Source organism: Schistocerca piceifrons, chromosome 11 (assembly GCF_021461385.2).
Source record: "Schistocerca piceifrons isolate TAMUIC-IGC-003096 chromosome 11, iqSchPice1.1, whole genome shotgun sequence".
NCBI lineage: Eukaryota > Metazoa > Arthropoda > Insecta > Orthoptera > Acrididae > Schistocerca > Schistocerca piceifrons.
In genome coordinates this window covers 79,152,476-79,172,685 of record NC_060148.1, presented here as the reverse complement: position 1 = coordinate 79,172,685, position 20,210 = coordinate 79,152,476, and the positions used below count along the sequence as shown (strand labels likewise).

The 20,210-nt window shown below is 45.0% G+C and overlaps 1 protein-coding gene across 1 annotated transcript in view; it reads left to right on the top strand.

Moving 5' to 3' along the window:
- The window catches only part of LOC124719722 (U4/U6 small nuclear ribonucleoprotein Prp31-like), a 156,805-nt gene that overhangs the window by 115,454 nt on the left and 21,141 nt on the right, over window positions 1-20,210 (top strand). The window contains exon 4 of the mRNA XM_047244925.1: window positions 9,301-9,660. Coding sequence (XP_047100881.1) covers window positions 9,301-9,660 — 360 coding nt within the window. The remainder of the gene's footprint in view (window positions 1-9,300; window positions 9,661-20,210) is intronic.

Sequence of the window (20,210 nt, the reverse complement as noted above, 5' to 3'; positions counted from 1 at the left end):
TTGTCTTCAAACGGAACAGGTCCTTGACACCTTTACTACAGGACAGAGGTGGCACCACGATTATAATCTGGGGAATATTGACATGGGCATCCTTGGTTACCATGGTGCCTTGCACGAGCCCCTCTGGACCCAGAGATGCCCATGTCAATGTTCCCTTCAGTGCTTGACATTGGCGCAGTAGCAGAGTGGTGCACAGTCTGATGAATCCCAATACCTTCTTCATCACGCTGACAAATATGTTGTCTTCCAGGGGAACACGTCCTTGACACCTTTACTACAGGACAGAGACAAACCGGTGGCACCTCCATTATGCTCTGGGGAACATTGACATGGGCATCCTTGGTTATCATGGTGCCTTGCACAAGCCCCTCTGGACCCAGAGATGCCCATGTCAATATTCCCTTCAGTGCTGGACATTGGCGCAGTAGCAGAGTGGTGCACAGTCTGATGAATCCCAATACCTTCTTCATCACACTGACAAATATGTTGTCTTCCAGGGGAACCGGTCCTTGACACCTTTACTACAGGACAGAGACAAACCGGTGGCACCTCCATTATGCTCTGGGGAACATTGACATGGGCATCCTTGGTTATCATGGTGCCTTGCACGAGCCCCTCTGGACCCAGAGATGCCCATGTCAATGTTCCCTTCAGTGCTGGACATTGGCGCAGTAGCAGAGTCATGCACAGTCTGATGAATCCCGATACCTTCTTCATCACACTGACAAATATGTTGTCTTCCAGGGGAACAGGTCCTTGACACCTTTACTACAGGACAGAGACAAACCGGTGGCACCTCCATTATGCTCTGGGGAACATTGACATGGGCATCCTTGGTTATCATGCTGCCTTGCACAAGCCCCTCTGGACCCAGAGATGCCCATGTCAATATTCCCTTCAGTGCTGGACATTGGCGCAGTAGCAGAGTCGTGCACAGTCTGATGAATCCCAATACCTTCTTCATCACACTGACAAATATGTTGTCTTCCAGGGGAACCGGTCCTTGACACCTTTACTACAGGACAGAAACAAAACGGTGGCACCTCCATTATGCTCTGGGGAACATTGACATGGGCATCCTTGGTTATCATGGTGCCTTGCACGAGCCCCTCTGGACCCAGAGATGCCCATGTCAATGTTCCCTTCAGTGCTGGACATTGGCGCAGTAGCAGAGTCGTGCACAGTCTGATGAATCCCGATACCTTCTTCATCACACTGACAAATATGTTGTCTTCCAGGGGAACAGGTCCTTGACACCTTTACTACAGGACAGAGACAAACCGGTGGCACCTCCATTATGCTCTGGGGAACATTGACATGGGCATCCTTGGTTATCATGGTGCCTTGCACAAGCCCCTCTGGACCCAGAGATGCCCATGTCAATATTCCCTTCAGTGCTGGACATTGGCGCAGTAGCAGAGTGGTGCACAGTCTGATGAATCCCAATACCTTCTTCATCACACTGACAAATATGTTGTCTTCCAGGGGAACCGGTCCTTGACACCTTTACTACAGGACAGAGACAAACCGGTGGCACCTCCATTATGCTCTGGGGAACATTGACATGGGCATCCTTGGTTATCATGGTGCCTTGCACGAGCCCCTCTGGACCCAGAGATGCCCATGTCAATGTTCCCTTCAGTGCTGGACATTGGCGCAGTAGCAGAGTCGTGCACAGTCTGATGAATCCCGATACCTTCTTCATCACACTGACAAATATGTTGTCTTCCAGGGGAACAGGTCCTTGACACCTTTACTACAGGACAGAGACAAACCGGTGGCACCTCCATTATGCTCTGGGGAACATTGACATGGGCATCCTTGGTTATCATGGTGCCTTGCACGAGCCCCTCTGGACCCAGAGATGCCCATGTCAATGTTCCCTTCAGTGCTGGACATTGGCGCAGTAGCAGAGTGGTGCACAGTCTGATGAATCCCAATACCTTCTTCATCACACTGACAAATATGTTGTCTTCCAGGCGAACCGGTCCTTGACACCTTTACTACAGGACAGAGAGAAACCGGTGGCACCTCCATTATGCTCTGGGGAACATTGACATGGGCATCCTTGGTTATCATGGTGCCTTGCACAAGCCCCTCTGGACCCAGAGATGCCCATGTCAATGTTCCCTTCAGTGCTGGACATTGGCGCAGTAGCAGAGTGGTGCACAGTCTGATGAATCCCAATACCTTCTTCATCACACTGACAAATATGTTGTCTTCCAGGGGAACCGGTCCTTGACACCTTTACTACAGGACAGAGACAAACCGGTGGCACCTCCATTATGCTCTGGGGAACATTGACATGGGCATCCTTGGTTATCATGGTGCCTTGCACGAGCCCCTCTGGACCCAGAGATGCCCATGTCAATGTTCCCTTCAGTGCTGGACATTGGCGCAGTAGCAGCGTCGTGCACAGTCTGATGAATCCCGATACCTTCTTCATCACACTGACAAATATGTTGTCTTCCAGGGGAACAGGTCCGTGACACCTTTACTACAGGACAGAGACAAACCGGTGGCACCTCCATTATGCTCTGGGGAACATTGACATGGGCATCCTTGGTTATCATGGTGCCTTGCACGAGCCCCTCTGGACCCAGAGATGCCCATGTCAATGTTCCCTTCAGTGCTGGACATTGGCGCAGTAGCAGAATGGTGCACAGTCTCATGAATCCCGATACCTTCTTCATCACGCTGACAAATATATTGTCTTCAAACGGAACAGGTCCTTGACACCTTTACTACAGGACAGAGGTGGCACCTCGATTATAATCTGGGGAATATTGACATGGGCATCCTTGGTTATCATGGTGCCTTGCACGAGCCCCTCTGGACCCAGAGACGCCCATGTCAATGTTCCCTTCAGTGCTTGACATTGGCGCAGTAGCAGAGTGGTGCACAGTCTGATGAATCCCAATACCTTCTTCATCACGCTGACAAATATGTTGTCTTCCAGGGGAACACGTCCTTGACACCTTTACTACAGGACAGAGACAAACCGGTGGCACCTCCATTATGCTCTGGGGAACATTGACATGGGCATCCTTGGTTATCATGGTGCCTTGCACGAGCCCCTCTGGACCCAGAGATGCCCATGTCAATATTCCCTTCAGTGCTGGACATTGGCGCAGTAGCAGAGTGGTGCACAGTCTGATGAATCCCAATACCTTCTTCATCACACTGACAAATATGTTGTCTTCCAGGGGAACCGGTCCTTGACACCTTTACTACAGGACAGAGACAAACCGGTGGCACCTCCATTATGCTCTGGGGAACATTGACATGGGCATCCTTGGTTATCATGGTGCCTTGCACGAGCCCCTCTGGACCCAGAGATGCCCATGTCAATGTTCCCTTCAGTGCTGGACATTGGCGCAGTAGCAGAGTCGTGCACAGTCTGATGAATCCCAATACCTTCTTCATCACACTGACAAATATGTTGTCTTCCAGGGGAACCGGTCCTTGACACCTTTACTACAGGACAGAGACAAACCGGTTGCACTTCCATTATGCTCTGGGGAACATTGACATGGGCATCCTTGGTTATCATGGTGCCTTGCACGAGCCCCTCTGGACCCAGAGATGCCCATGTCAATGTTCCCTTCAGTGCTGGACATTGGCGCAGTAGCAGAGTGGTGCACAGTCTGATGAATCCCAATACCTTCTTCATCACACTGACAAATATGTTGTCTTCCAGGGGAACCGGTCCTTGACACCTTTACTACAGGACAGAGACAAACCGGTGGCACCTCCATTATGCTCTGGGGAACATTGACATGGGCATCCTTGGTTATCATGGTGCCTTGCACAAGCCCCTCTGGACCCAGAGATGCCCATGTCAATATTCCCTTCAGTGCTGGACATTGGCGCAGTAGCAGAGTCGTGCACAGTCTGATGAATCCCAATACCTTCTTCATCACACTGACAAATATGTTGTCTTCCAGGGGAACCGGTCCTTGACACCTTTACTATAGGACAGAGACAAACCGGTGGCACCTCCATTATGCTCTGGGGAACATTGACATGGGCATCCTTGGTTATCATGGTGCCTTGCACAAGCCCCTCTGGACCCAGAGATGCCCACGTCAATATTCCCTTCAGTGCTGGACATTGGCGCAGTAGCAGAGTGGTGCACAGTCTGATGAATCCCAATACCTTCTTCATCACACTGACAAATATGTTGTCTTCCAGGGGAACCGGTCCTTGACACCTTTACTACAGGACAGAGACAAACCGGTGGCACCTCCATTATGCTCTGGGGAACATTGACATGGGCATCCTTGGTTATCATGGTGCCTTGCACGAGCCCCTCTGGACCCAGAGATGCCCATGTCAATGTTCCCTTCAGTGCTGGACATTGGCGCAGTAGCAGAGTCGTGCACAGTCTGATGAATCCCGATACCTTCTTCATCACACTGACAAATATGTTGTCTTCCAGGGGAACAGGTCCTTGACACCTTTACTACAGGACAGAGACAAACCGGTGGCACCTCCATTATGCTCTGGGGAACATTGACATGGGCATCCTTGGTTATCATGGTGCCTTGCACAAGCCCCTCTGGACCCAGAGATGCCCATGTCAATATTCCCTTCAGTGCTGGATATTGGCGCAGTAGCAGAGTCGTGCACAGTCTGATGAATCCCAATACCTTCTTCATCACACTGACAAATATGTTGTCTTCCAGGGGAACCGGTCCTTGACACCTTTACTACAGGACAGAGACAAACCGGTGGCACCTCCATTATGCTCTGGGGAACATTGACATGGGCATCCTTGGTTATCATGGTGCCTTGCACAAGCCCCTCTGGACCCAGAGATGCCCATGTCAATATTCCCTTCAGTGCTGGACATTGGCGCAGTAGCAGAGTGGTGCACAGTCTGATGAATCCCAATACCTTCTTCATCACACTGACAAATATGTTGTCTTCCAGGGGAACCGGTCCTTGACACCTTTACTACAGGACAGAGACAAACCGGTGGCACCTCCATTATGCTCTGGGGAACATTGACATGGGCATCCTTGGTTATCATGGTGCCTTGCACGAGCCCCTCTGGACCCAGAGATGCCCATGTCAATGTTCCCTTCAGTGCTGGACATTGGCGCAGTAGCAGAGTCGTGCACAGTCTGATGAATCCCGATACCTTCTTCATCACACTGACAAATATGTTGTCTTCCAGGGGAACAGGTCCTTGACACCTTTACTACAGGACAGAGACAAACCGGTGGCACCTCCATTATGCTCTGGGGAACATTGACATGGGCATCCTTGGTTATCATGGTGCCTTGCACAAGCCCCTCTGGACCCAGAGATGCCCATGTCAATATTCCCTTCAGTGCTGGACATTGGCGCAGTAGCAGAGTGGTGCACAGTCTGATGAATCCCAATACCTTCTTCATCACACTGACAAATATGTTGTCTTCCAGGGGAACCGGTCCTTGACACCTTTACTACAGGACAGAGACAAACCGGTGGCACCTCCATTATGCTCTGGGGAACATTGACATGGGCATCCTTGGTTATCATGCTGCCTTGCACAAGCCCCTCTGGACCCAGAGATGCCCATGTCAATATTCCCTTCAGTGCTGGACATTGGCGCAGTAGCAGAGTGGTGCACAGTCTGATGAATCCCAATACCTTCTTCATCACACTGACAAATATGTTGTCTTCCAGGGGAACCGGTCCTTGACACCTTTACTACAGGACAGAGACAAACCGGTGGCACCTCCATTATGCTCTGGGGAACATTGACATTGGCATCCTTGGTTATAATGGTGCCTTTCACGAGCCCCTCTGGACCCAGAGATGCCCATGTCAATATTCCCTTCAGTGCTGGACATTGGCGCAGTAGCAGAGTGGTGCACAGTCTGATGAATCCCAATACCTTCTTCATCACACTGACAAATATGTTGTCTTCCAGGGGAACCGGTCCTTGACACCTTTACTACAGGACAGAGACAAACCGGTGGCACCTCCATTATGCTCTGGGGAACATTGACATGGGCATCCTTGGTTATCATGGTGCCTTGCAGGAGCCCCTCTGGACCCAGAGATGCCCATGTAAATGTTCCCTTCAGTGCTGGACATTGGCGCAGTAGCAGAGTCGTGCACAGTCTGATGAATCCCGATACCTTCTTCATCACACTGACAAATATGTTGTCTTCCAGGGGAACAGGTCCTTGACACCTTTACTACAGGAGAGACAAACCGGTGGCACCTCCATTATGCTCTGGGGAACATTGACATGGGCTTCCTTGGTTATCATGGTGCCTTGCACGAGCCCCTCTGGACCCAGAGATGCCCATGTCAATGTTCCCTTCAGTGCTGGACATTGGCGCAGTAGCAGAGTCGTGCACAGTCTGATGAATCCCGATACCTTCTTCATCACACTGACAAATATGTTGTCTTCCAGGGGAACAGGTCCTTGACACCTTTACTACAGGACAGAGACAAACCGGTGGCACCTCCATTATGCTCTGGGGAACATTGACATGGGCATCCTTGGTTATCATGCTGCCTTGCACAAGCCCCTCTGGACCTAGAGATGCCCATGTCAATATTCCCTTCAGTGCTGGACATTGGCGCAGTAGCAGAGTGGTGCACAGTCTGATGAATCCCAATACCTTCTTCATCACACTGACAAATATGTTGTCTTCCAGGGGAACCGGTCCTTGACACCTTTACTACAGGACAGAGACAAACCGGTGGCACCTCCATTATGCTCTGGGGAACATTGACATGGGCATCCTTGGTTATCATGGTGCCTTGCACGAGCCCCTCTGGACCCAGAGATGCCCATGTCAATGTTCCCTTCAGTGCTGGACATTGGCACAGTAGCAGAGTCGTGCACAGTCTGATGAATCCCGATACCTTCTTCATCACACTGACAAATATGTTGTCTTCCAGGGGAACAGGTCCTTGACACCTTTACTACAGGACAGAGACAAACCGGTGGCACCTCCATTATGCTCTGGGGAACATTGACATGGGCATCCTTGGTTATCATGGTGCCTTGCACAAGCCCCTCTGGACCCAGAGATGCCCATGTCAATGTTCCCTTCAGTGCTGGACATTGGCACAGTAGCAGAGTGGTGCACAGTCTGATGAATCCCGATACCTTCTTCATCACGCTTACAAATATGTTGTCTTCAAACGGAACAGGTCCTTGACACCTTTACTACAGGACAGAGGTGCACCTCCATTATAATCTGGGGAATATTTACATGGGCATCCTTGGTTATCATGGTGCCTTGCACGAGCTCCTCTCGACCCACAGATGTCAATGTTCCCCAGAGCATAATGGGGCTGCCACCAGTTTGTCTCTGTCCTGTAGTAAAGGTGTCAAGGACCTGTTCCCCTGGAAGACAACATATTTATCAGCATAATGAAGGTATCAGGATTCATCAGACTGTGCACCACTCTGCTACTGCGCAAATGTCCAGCACTGATGGCCATATGCCCATTTCAGTCGTAGTTGGCAATGTCGTGGTGTTAACACTGGCACACGCACGGGTTGTCAGTTGCACAGGCCCATTGTTAGTAGTGTTCTGTGCACTGTGTGTTTAGATACACTCGTATCCTGCCTATCGTCAATGTCTAAAGTTAGTTCTACCACAGTTCGCTGCCTGTCCTATTTTACCAGTGTGCCCAATCTGTAACGTCTGATATCTGTAATGAGGTGTGGCCGCCCAACTCCATGACATCTGGACATAGTTTCACCTTGGTTTCACCACGTGTTGAAGACAATCACCACAGCAATTCTCCAACAACCAACAAATCGTGCTCATGCCGAGCCTCTGAGCCATCACAATCTGCCTTCAGTCAAACTCAGATGGATTGTGCACCTTCCCCATTCAACATACATATAGCACGCTCACCGATACTACATGCATCATGTGTGTGTGGCTAGCAGGTATCCCTCCCCAGGTGCCACTGCTATCATCTGGACAGATTTATATCAATACTAGTTCGTAGGTCATAACGTTCTGGCAGATCAGTGTATACTGAACACATGTATACCAATTCAATTCTTAACCCTTTCGAGATCCGTGGGAAACATGCTTCCCACTACAATGAACTCGCTCCTAGTCCCGTGGGATTCACAGTTCCCACCTTCGTACGGTGCTACCACCTAGTGAACAATATAGGGTACTACTTCCAATCGGAAGTTCCCGCCGTTTTTGCTGTACCTTCGCGCAGAGGCATTGTATAGCTGAGTGATGCTCTGTAGAGGAGCCTTTCAGTGCTGTCTGCGTGACATTTTGTGATTTTTTCCTCAAAGCCATAGTATAAGGTAAATACTTTTGATTTACCCAAATTTATGAAGGAGCACGTAAAATTGGAACGAGAAGAATTCCAGTTTGAAACAAAAGGAGCCATTTCTGCAGTAAAAGGGATGGATAACCATCCAGTCACTTTCCTGTCTAATTCATGACCCATGAGAAACAGCCACAGTGAAAAGGAAAAACAAGGATGGTACTAGTACAGAGATTTCTTGTCCTGAAGTTGTGGCAGAAGACAACAAAATAATGGGTGGTGTCGATAAGTTCGATCAATTACGAGAAAGGTATGCTATTGGCAGACGTTCTGTAAAATGGAGGCACAGAATACTTTATTTCCTGGTGGATGTTGCTGCAGAGAACAGTTTTATCCTGTGGAAAATTAGTAAAAGAGAAAGCGGACAGCATGATCAGCTCACATACAGGATCCATCTAGCCAGACAATCGATCACTGACTTCTCATCCCAGAAAAGGCGTGGACAAAAACCTGTCTTTCTGGCAAAAAGGGGTAAAGTACCTGAAGATTTTCGTCATGTGGCTGTAGGGGAGCATCAACCCATTTTAGGAGAAACCTACTGGACGTGCCGTCATTGTAGTACCAAAGCTGCGGAAAAGAGCACTCGCTGTGTTTGTACATATTGTCAAATACCACTTTGCATAGACCCATGTTTCAGAAAATTTCGAGGCAAGTAATTGTGAACAATCATTGTAACAAAAGAATTAAATTTATCACATAAATGTGACATGTATTGAAAAAGTTGTTTTTGTCATTTAACTCCAAGGAAGGGCAGTGGGAAGAATACTTCCCACCTTGTTGTGTGACCTCAGTTTCACATTTTGTATGATAAATATACCTATCTGTTAACTACTATCTGATCTCCATTCATTAAAAAAACTGCTCAATAATTTTGCCCACGAAAGGGTTAATCTGTAAGATCATGGCTGAGGAGGATACGTACGCTAAATGAAGAACGTGAGAAAGGTGAGCGTCCGTGCAGCTAGTGTATGGCGTCGGCAGGTGGAGCGTCGGCTGAGGCAGCTGCAGGCTCCGCCGCCGCCCAAGGAGACGCGCGCGCTGGCGCGGCCGCCGCCGGGCGTGGGCCTGCTGGGCGGCAGCGTGGGCGGCGGCACCGGCGTGTACGTGGGCGGCGGCGCGGGGCGGCGGCGCGGGGGGCGGCGCGCGCGCCGGCAGCGGCGCCAGAGGGGGCAGCTGACCGCGCTGGCCCGCCTGCGCAACAGGGTGCGGCTGGGCGACGCGTGGACCGGCGCCCCTCCGGAGGCCGACGGCTGCTGGGGCTGGGCCGGCGACGGCGGCGGGGGCGGCGGCGCGGCGGGACCCGGCGGCGTCAGGGCGCCGCCCCCCGACGACAGGACCAAGGTCAGCCAGCGACCCGCGTCACCCGTTTGACATTCTGTCAACCAGTATACACTGTCGGACAAAAAAGGAAGAAACTGTCCGAATCAGGGTCGATACATGTTATGTACATTTACAGGGAAACAAATAATTACAACTTCAGAAAAATCGGATGAATTATTGCAGAGAAAAAGCTTCACAAACTGAGCAAGTTAGTAAATTATTGCCCCACCTCTGGTCTTTATGCAAACAGTTACTCAGCTTGTCATTGATTGATGGAGTTGTTGGATGTCCCCCTGAAGGTTATTGTGCCAAATTCTGTCCAACTGGCGCGCTATATCGTCAAAATACTGATGCTTGGATGGCTGTGCCTATTATGTTCAAATGTGTGAAATCTTATGGGACTTAACTGCTAAGGTCATCAGTCCCTAAGCTTACACACGACTTAACCTAAATTATCCTAAGGACAAACACACACACCCATGCCCGAGGGAGGACTCGAACCTCCGCCGGGATCAGCCGCACAGTTCTTTTCATAGCAGCACCTCTGTGATTGTAATGCGTGGCACCGTTACAGGGTAGTGGTACGTCGACAGTATTCAGTGCCCTGTTTTGTTGCTATTACTGGTATGCCATCCTGGTCAACACAATGAGACTCTGCTGATTGTCTGGAGCGCCCCAGACCGCTCGGCTAATCCCGTGCGGCGTGTGCCTATTATGCTTCAAACTGTCTCAACTGGAGAGAGATACACTGACCTCGCTCTCCAAGGTTGGGTTTGTGAAGCATGAAGACAATCAACAGAGTCTCATTATGCTGCCCAGGATGGCATACCAGTAATGACAGCAAAACAGGGCACTGATTACTGTCGATGTATCACTACCCTGTAGGGGTGCCACGCATTGCAATCACAGAGGTGCTGCTATGAAAAGAAATGGCATCGCGGGTTGGGTTGGGTTATTTGGGGAAAGAGACCAAACTGCGAGGTCATCGGTCTCATCGGATTAGGGGAGGATGGGGAACGAATTCGGCCGTGCCCTTTCGAAGGACCCATCCTGGCATTTGCCTGAAGCGATTTTGGGAAATTACGGAAAACCTAAATCAGGATGGCCGGCTGCGGGATTGAACCGTCGTCCTCCCGAATGCGAATCCAGTGTGCTAACCACTGCGCCACATCGCTCGGTCTGGTTCTCAGGCCGAGTAGCAGGGAAGTCAATTTGGTATACCACTGTTGTCCAGGGCGTCTCCAGAAATGTCTTCACTGTTCATCGGGCCACACTTCGAGCCGAGATTCATCACTCGAGGCAGTTCTACTCTAGTCAATGGCATTCCAGGCCGAACCGTTTCTGGAGACACTCCAGACCGTGGTCTGTCGTGTGCCATAGAGCCCTAAAAACGGGAGTGATGGTTAGGGTTGCCATTTGGTTTGGTAGCAAGACCCCTTTGGTTGTCATCCGCGGCGCCCTTACAGCACAGTGGTATTTTGGTGGTATTTCATACACCCATCCTGGGCTTACATTGCAGCATTGTGGGCACGGCCTTCCAAGGAGCTCTTGATTTTGACGATCTAACGCTACAGGTGGACAAAATCTGTGCACGATAGCCCTCAGGAGGACATGCAACAACGCTATCAATTAATGCCAATCCAAATAACTGCTACGATTAGGGCCATAGATGGGCCAATACACTATTGACTTGCTCAATTCGTGAAGCTCTTTCTCTTGAATTAAATAATTATCCAACTTTTTTGAAATTATACTTTGTTTGTCTGAACATGTACATATCACATATACCGATTTCTCTCTCGTTCCATAATTCGTTCATCGTCTACCTTGTTTTTGACTTAGATTGTATTTCATTTATATCTACCAGATGATTATAATTAAACTTTCCCTGCTTAGGAGGGCCCTCATGATAAAACGCGTGATCGTGGGACAACTACACTACTGGCCATTAAAATTGCTACACCAAGAAGAAATGCAGATGATAACAGGGTATTCATTGGTCACATATATTATACTAGAACTCACATGTGATTACATTTTCATGTAATTTGGCTAAATAGATCCTGAGAAATCAGTACCCAGAACAACCACCTCTGGCCGTAATAATGGCCTTGATACGCCTGGGCATTGAGTCAGACAGAGCTTGGATGGTGTGTACAGGTACAGCTGCCCATGCAGCTTCAACACGATACCACAGTTCATCAAGAGTAGTGACTGGCGTATTGTGACGAGCCAGCTGCTCGGCCACCATTAACCAGACGTTTTCAATTGGTGAGACATCTGGAGAATGTGTTGGCCAGGGCAGCAGTCGAAATTTTCTGTATCCAGAAAGGCCCGTACAGGACCTGCAACATACGGTCGTGCATCATCCTGCTGAAATGTAGGGCTTCGCAGGGATCGAATGGTGGGTAGAGCCACAGGTCGTAACACATCTGAAATGCAACGTTCACTGCGAACAAGAGGTGACCGAGACGTGTAACCAATGGCACCCCATACCATCACGCTGGGTGATACACCAGTATGGCGATGACGAATACACGCTTCCAATGTTCGTTCACCGCGATGTCGTCAAACGCGGATGCGACCATCGTGATGCTGTAAACAGAACCTGGATTCGTCCAAAAAAATGACGTTGAAACGTCCCCTTTGAACAATTTTACAGGACTGTGCTTGAACTGACACACAATATTTTGTTAGCGCAACGCAATCTGACTTTCAAAATTCCCTACAAAAGAATGGCCCTGACTAACATTTAACTATACCTTTCACAAATCACTTACCTCACAAAAATCTTCGCTGCTCAAGCTACTGCAATACAGCGAGCGCCACTACTGCCAGCTAAATAAAAGATTCAAACTATGGAAGGCACTAACTACTGATAGGGATAGTTAGCAAATGAAAGATATTAATAGAGAACAAACAATGTATTTACCTTGATATCATCATATATAAATATAGCAGCTCATGACAAATTTCAAAACTCCGCCATCTCTCTCTCCACATCCACCACTGCTGGCGGCTCACCTCCAACTGCGCAACGCTACGCGCTGTTCACAGCCAGCTGCCTAACACTACAATGGCGAGTATTACAACAATGCAAAGCAGCCACAGACTGCACACAGCACAGCCAGTGATTTTCATATTGAGCGCTTACGTAACATTGCCAATAAGAAAACATAAACAGCCTACTTACATAGAGAAAACATAAACAGCCTACTTACATAGAGAAAACATAAACAGCCTACTTACATAGCCCCCATGCTCCCCACAAAAAATTTAAAAAAATTTTTTTTTGGCAGTGGCCAATAATTATTTGATAAAATTTTTCATAATTACAATAACAAAGAAATCAAATGCACACACTTATTGATACAATGTTGGTCAAAAGCTAAAAATTTCTCACAGTCCATAAAGACAGTCCAGATTGTTCATCACAGTAAAAATGCAGAGTTTTTCTCAAAGTCTGAGCAGTAAAAGAAAATGCACACAGAAGTAGTGGATTTCCATGCAGTCTTGAAGAAGTAGTGTTGTCCTTCCAATGGAACGACAGTGCTGACTCTTGACATGCATACAGGTAATGGGCCACAACAGAACAAACCCACAGCAGAGTCAGTCGAAATTTTGAAGAGTATTGGTAGTTAGGTCATCACAGAGCAGACCCATTGTAGTCCTGGTAGAAATTACGGTGCTGGTGGGCCACCAGAGGTGCAGAGCCACTGCAGTCCTTGTAGCAATTGGTGGGCCATCAAAGATGCAGACCCACTGTAGTCCTGGTAGAGACGGCCAGCAGCCATCTGTTGCAAATGCGCAGGTGCACAATCACCATCGAAGAGTCTTGCGGACAATATAGCAAGTCCATAAACCACCACTTGTGCACTCACAAAGTTTCTGGAATTGTCCTTAGATCCAGCAATGCTGTTATCCAGTCCCTTGCTGAATCATTAACACAAGTGCAAACACTATCAGTCCCTACTTCTCACATATTGTCTATGTACTATGACCAACAGAAACGTGTGCAGTGAAATGTTACTTAATTTGAAGAACTGGTAACAATTACAATTTGGTAACATAAAAATACAATAACAAAGGTACAAAATACATCATTAAAGAACATAATAATACAGATAACATTTGTAGTACAGGCTTTACAAAAGAAACGAACTAACATATACATCAGTGGAATTATGACATGAGTACATACATAAAAGATCACAATAACGTTTGAAACATCAACTTCACACATGAGCATTAACACAAAACAGAATAAATAATGTCTAAGCATATTTATAAGGTAAATAACATATTATTAATGCAAATTATATTTGAGAATAACAGTATTCCTCATCATAGTGAATGTAGCTTAATATTAAAAGAAGAAAAAATTCTATGAAACTACACAGAGACAGGAAGAAAACAAATACACAAGGGTACACAAACATATAGTGGGATAATACAAAAGGAAAGGACAGGGTTTGTTGTACTGCAGTATTTTGCAAATAAAACTTTCTTTACTTCTTGGAGATCTCCCTTCATTCAACATTATTCCCAAAAAGTCCTATCTATACCTGCTTTCTGTATTCTATTCATATTTCTTTCAATATAATTATTTCTCAGTGTACAATACTCATTTTGGCCCAAATCTGTTTCATATAACTTCGCAACGCATTCTTTACCTACTCTCCATAGTCAGTTTCTTATATACTCTAGCCCTCTTAAGCTAACTTAAATCTACTGAGCTCAGATGCTAAACTAAGGGACGAAGCAATGCCGCAGCACAAAACAATTAACACAAACAGCAATGACAAAAAAATGGAAATTTGAAAAGCAAGCTACAGTGAATCTAAATTACCAAGCAATGCAACATTACAACTAATATGAGCCAATGTGCAGCAACGAGAAAAATAAATGAGTAGTAAAACTGGCTTAGCAGAGTAACACAAAGTCAAATTCAGTAACACTATGCCTGGCAAACAGCAGCTTATATCTAAACATGACATAGCTCAAGCAAAAAAATAGTATACTAAAGATAACAATGCAGATAAGGGAAATGTATAATCACATCTTAATGTCTAAGTAATTAAAGTGGTGCACCACTACAACTGATTGTAAAAAAAATATTACCATGTACTTGAAAAGAAAATTATGTGTCCAGTTACTGTTACTAGTCCCTTCTTATTGTTCTTTCCTTTCCAAGTGCTCCTTTTTTTAAAGAATGTGGATCATAAAATAATTATTTAATAGATCTGTTGACAGAAAGTGTTCACATTAGCAAATGCATTTCATTTTATAAAAGCAATGCTGCAACACAGCTGGAAACCAGATATCAAATGAAATAAGCAATTACGCAAACCAAAGCATAAAAACATCATTCAATAGTCATGTGGCATTTCGTAAGTCAGTAGCTCTCAACTCTCATAGAAAGACACTTGTCATAATCAGGTGTGCAGATGTACGAATATTTCCCATCAATTCATAAGCATTGCAGTAATTAGCACAAAGTACGAGTAATCATATGTTTTCAGGTAATGAGCGTGTAATATTTGCGATGCTTTCTACAAAGGAATGTCAATAGCAAGGTTAATGGAAGTAATGAGGGTGTCGCATTTGCAATATTTTCTCTAAAGGAATGTCAATGGCGAGGATAAAGGCCTGCCTTTTTTTCTTTTTTTTCTACCTGTGCTTCCGGAAAGGCACACCCTAATGGCTTGTTCTCCAGGTGTTTGACACAGCTGCGTGCCCACAACGCATTACGTGCAGGTGATCACTTAACTTTCTTACGGAAATATTTACGACACCAGTTTCCGCTACAGTGACAGTCTCACATAAAAATATTTCACAGGTCAAGAATTAGCGTTGCAAATCTGTAGAAAGAAAATCCTATAAATATAAGTGTCCAAATAAAATATTCGTCAGCATTGTGATACAGTCACGCATTTACGCACATTTCATAACTCTTAAAGCACGATTCTTGGTTTCCAACATACTTCTTATTCCTCATATACGGTAGCATCATCTTATTGACATAAACATACCTCAATAGCATAATACACATCGTCGTCGTAATTATAACATCATAACACCTCAGTCAAATCTCAAAAACGTTGTAGCTTTCTGCAATAATTTCAAAACCTAAAAAAAATTCTCTGCTCATTTCAATAGTGTCATCTACCTCAAACGTACTTTAAAATCATGCTCCCTTACCAAATACATCATTCAAAGCTCTCATAGTATCACAATGGTTCCGAAAAAATATGAACAGATCACACAGTACAGACAAAATACAATTTCGTAAGTGTGAAGTTATCCAACTGTGTAATTGCGTAAACATCTGTCACTGATGTAGTAAAAAAATGTTTATCTCTCAGTTACATGATCAGATAGCTGTGTAATTTGTGTGTTAGAGAAATATGGTACCGATGTGTAAAGTTGTATAAGCAAATACCATATTAGCTAGGGTTCCTTGTGGTTGCCACACACATGGTACACAAAGTAAGCGTGTACCCCCCTGAGGATTAATGTAATTATACCCTCAGGTGTTACAGATTACAGCAATGGAATGAAATATATCACGGAAAACTTTCTTTGTAATTCAAAAATCTTGAAAAATAAATGGCTTAAGTACAAAATCTCTCAAATGCGTGTCCTGTAGCGCTAAATGTGCGTCTTGCTGTAAGATAATTCTGTGGAAGTGTCGTACTTATCGTCCTCCGAAAGCCAAGTTCTGCAGAAGTCAATGTACTTACCTCATGATAAGCAAAAGTGAAATGCTTTGCGTATAGATATCGTAGTTATTATGCTTATTGGCGTGATGAAGAAAGTACTGTACAGTAACGTATTGTTATGCCACGAAAAAGGCTGTCTCATTGTTGCTATACCACAAAAGTTACTACTAAAACATGTTTTTCTTCCCAGAAGAATTCAGAAAACTGTGCAGATATAAAACAGATACACTGCAAAAGCAACATTGTAAATTGTCATTCATTAGTAGCGTCGTGATAACATCGTGTAGCTGTTACATAAACTAACCACTGTGTCCTCTGGTATCTCACAGAAAGTACTTTAAACCCAGAATGTATTTTCAAGTAAACCTAAATGTTGCATTAAAATCTCATTAGCAGTACCAGTATGTGTCCTAAGTATGTAAGCCTTATAGTCGTTCCATAATCGTGCAACTAACAAGCAAGAACGTACACACACAATAACACTGTGACGTCTGTTCACTATAACAATGCATTCGTTATTTCTGTTTAAATAAGTTCTCTTGGTTCTTGATTGGATATTTAACTTCAAACATTATTGTATGTTAACAGATTCTAAGTCTGACAAAGCATATTAGTAATGTAAAGTGAAAAGTTTTATGGCAATGACAAAGTTAAAAAGCAGATTATCTTTCAATAAACGGTTTTACATGTGAAATGTGGTGTAAACCTTTACTCTTCCTAGTACGCAGCGTTTCAACTTCAATGCAATTATCATGCGGTATACGTCGTTAAACAATACTGGAATTTTTCTCAAGGTTAGCGTCTATGTCATTTTTCTCTGAGCCAGCCGGCGCAGGTGGCTGCCTGCGGTGTGAGTCATTGCCTATTGTCTCTTTGTTGGCGCGCGTCGTTATTGGGGTTTGGAGACCTAACTTCTACAAATTCACCGTGACGAGAGGGCCCTGCTCTGTTTGAATCCCGCCAGTTCTGATGCAATTCAGGTCTGTCGTTACGATCACATCGTCTGTCGTCATGTCGGTAGTTCCTGTAGTTTCTTTCTTGTCGGTTAAGTGGTGGAGAATTTCTCCCTGAATCGTAACTGCGCGCTGGACCGTTGCGTCTAAAGTTATTCTGTCTCCCGTAATAATAATTATTTTGGTTCCCATATTGTCTGTTTCTCTGATTGTCTCTGTAATAGTCATTACTGCGGAGAGGTGATCTTTCCCTGTAATTATTACTACTCTGCCAACGGTTGTCATACGGGTGGTGTCTGTTTTGGTCACGATTTGTGTGGTGAGAATAGCCTTGTCGCGTCCAGTTATTATCGAGGAATTGTGACGGATGTGACCTGTAATTGTTGTGTTCCTGTTTCCGCATTCCGCGATTGTCAGTGTCAATTTCCAATTCTTGTAACAGTCCCTGAAAAGCTTCAATGTCGTCTTTGCAACGTCCTGCCAAAATAATGTGTCGTAAATGTTCAGGCAATTTGATTAAGCAAATGCGGATAAGTTCTGAGGGGCTGTATGGGTTTGACAGGTACTGATTCTTGCGCAACATGTCTTCAAAATATTTCATAAGACTGGAAAATTCAGATTGTTCGAAACGTTTCATCATTATGATGCTTTGTTTTACTCGGTCTTGTGTGGCCTGAGACCAATATGCTGAGAGGAAGGCATGGTAAAACTCTCCTTCACTGTGGCAATCGTGAATGACCGACCGCATTCTTACAGCTGGTTCATTCTCTAAGTAGCCACACATAAATTCTAATCTGTGTTCTAATGACCAGTTGGGATGAAAACAATGAGAGAATTGATGGAACCACGCTTGTGGATGAGTGTCGTTGGCAGAATTCTTAAATGTTTTGAATTTACGTGTAGTAATGAACAGCTTATAGTCAAAGTCATCATGTCGGCGAGTCGCATATCGGTCATTGTTACGTCGTTTCGGCGGTTCCATTTCAAAATTCGGTGCACCTTGCCAATTTCTTTCATAACTTTCGAAGTTTCCTGTGTTATTATTTTGTGGTTGTTCCGTATTTCTAAGTCCCTCTTCCCGTATTGGGGCGCGAGTGTCCTCTGAAATACGTAATTCTTGTATTACCTGAGTCAGCTGATCTTGTACATCCCGGATTTCTCTTTGGTGTTGCGTATTAATTTGATTCTGATTTTGTTTGAATTTCCTAATTTGTTCGCACTCTTCTGTGTCATTAAAGACTACCGGTTTTGTGTCGTTCAGATTATCATCTACCTTCGTAGATAAGTTAGTGAACTGATCCGAAAGTTCGGCTACTTTCTCCGATAGTGAACACATTTCCTCAGTGTGTTTTTCTGAACCAAGTTTCAGAGTGTCCATTTGTGTTGAAATCGAATCTACTGTGTTCTTTAAGTTTTCCTGAGTTTTTGCAAGTTGCGTAACCGAATCGGTAGATGCAACTGAGTCAAATTTAGCTTGCAAGGTCTCATGATTTTCATGAACAATAATTTGCAGTTCTTTTATGGCTGCTTCGTGATTCTGTAATGCCTTTTCATGCCGCGAAAAAATAGGTTGAAAATGCTCACAAATTTGTGTTTTTACGTCATTACAGACTTTTTGACATTTCGATTCAATGTGATGTAACTCAGTAGTTAAATCTTCACGCGTTTGTTCAAGAGTTTGTTCCAATGAGTCTAACTTTTGAAGCTGTTGCTGTGTTTGTCTCTGATTTTGTTCCAGTGTGTCTAACTGTTGCTGTGTTTGTCTCTGATTTTGTTCCATTGTGTCTAACTTTTTAAGATTTTGTTCCACTGTGTCTAACTTTTTGAGATTTTGTTCCACTGTGTCTAACTGTTGCTGTGTTTGTCTCTGGTGTTGTTCCATTGTGTCTAACTTTTCAAGCTTTTGTCTCATTTGTTGCATTAATTGTAATAACAATGCACTGGTGTCTGAAACATACTCCTCAGTGCTTTTCGGCAGTGAAGTTGCACCGGCAACATTCACATTTTGACAAGCGGACAATGTGTCTTGACTCATTTGAGAAAACGGTGAGAACCCAAAACCTGAGTCTGCAGTATTTGCAATATTGTGTTCTGTCATTCCTGATTCCTGAGGCGAGCTGTTTCCGACCAATCGATCGATAACGCTTCCCTGTTCACTACCTGTTTCACTGTCTACACCATTGTTTGCCGCCCGCTCCATTTCCCTATGCGCAATTACCAAATTACTACTTTGAACATTAGTTAATTCATTACTCTGCGGTGCTAACACACTGCTTTCGTCTTCACTGTCATTTCTCAGTTTACTTTGGAGCCTAGTATTACGTTTTTCACACGCCATAATTGTCACAATATTTCACACGATAACACAGAAGAGCACAATTTGAAGAGCAAAATAAAATAACATAGCAATGGAAATAATGTCTACTTAATTGCCAGCGCAGCTGCGAAATACTTGGTGCAAATCTACATGCATGCCACAACTGTTTTACTGTACAACAATGAAAAACTACAACTACAAAGGAAATTCTCTCTATGATTACGCGCTATCAATAAACAAAATCTACACTAATTACACAAACTACAAGAAAAAAATCAGAAGATTCCAGTGAGGTATCCTAGGCTAAGGGTCGACATATGAAATGTCCCCTTTGAACAATTTTACAGGACTGTGCTTGAACTGACACAGAATATTTTGTTAGCGCAACGCAATCTGACTTTCAAAATTCCCTACAAAAGAATGGCCCTGACTAACATTTAACTATACCTTTCACAAATCACTTACCTCACAAAAATCTTCGCTGCTCAAGCTACTGCAATACAGCGAGCGCCACTACTGCCAGCTAAATAAAAGATTCAAACTATGGAAGGCACTAACTACTGATAGGGATAGTTAGCA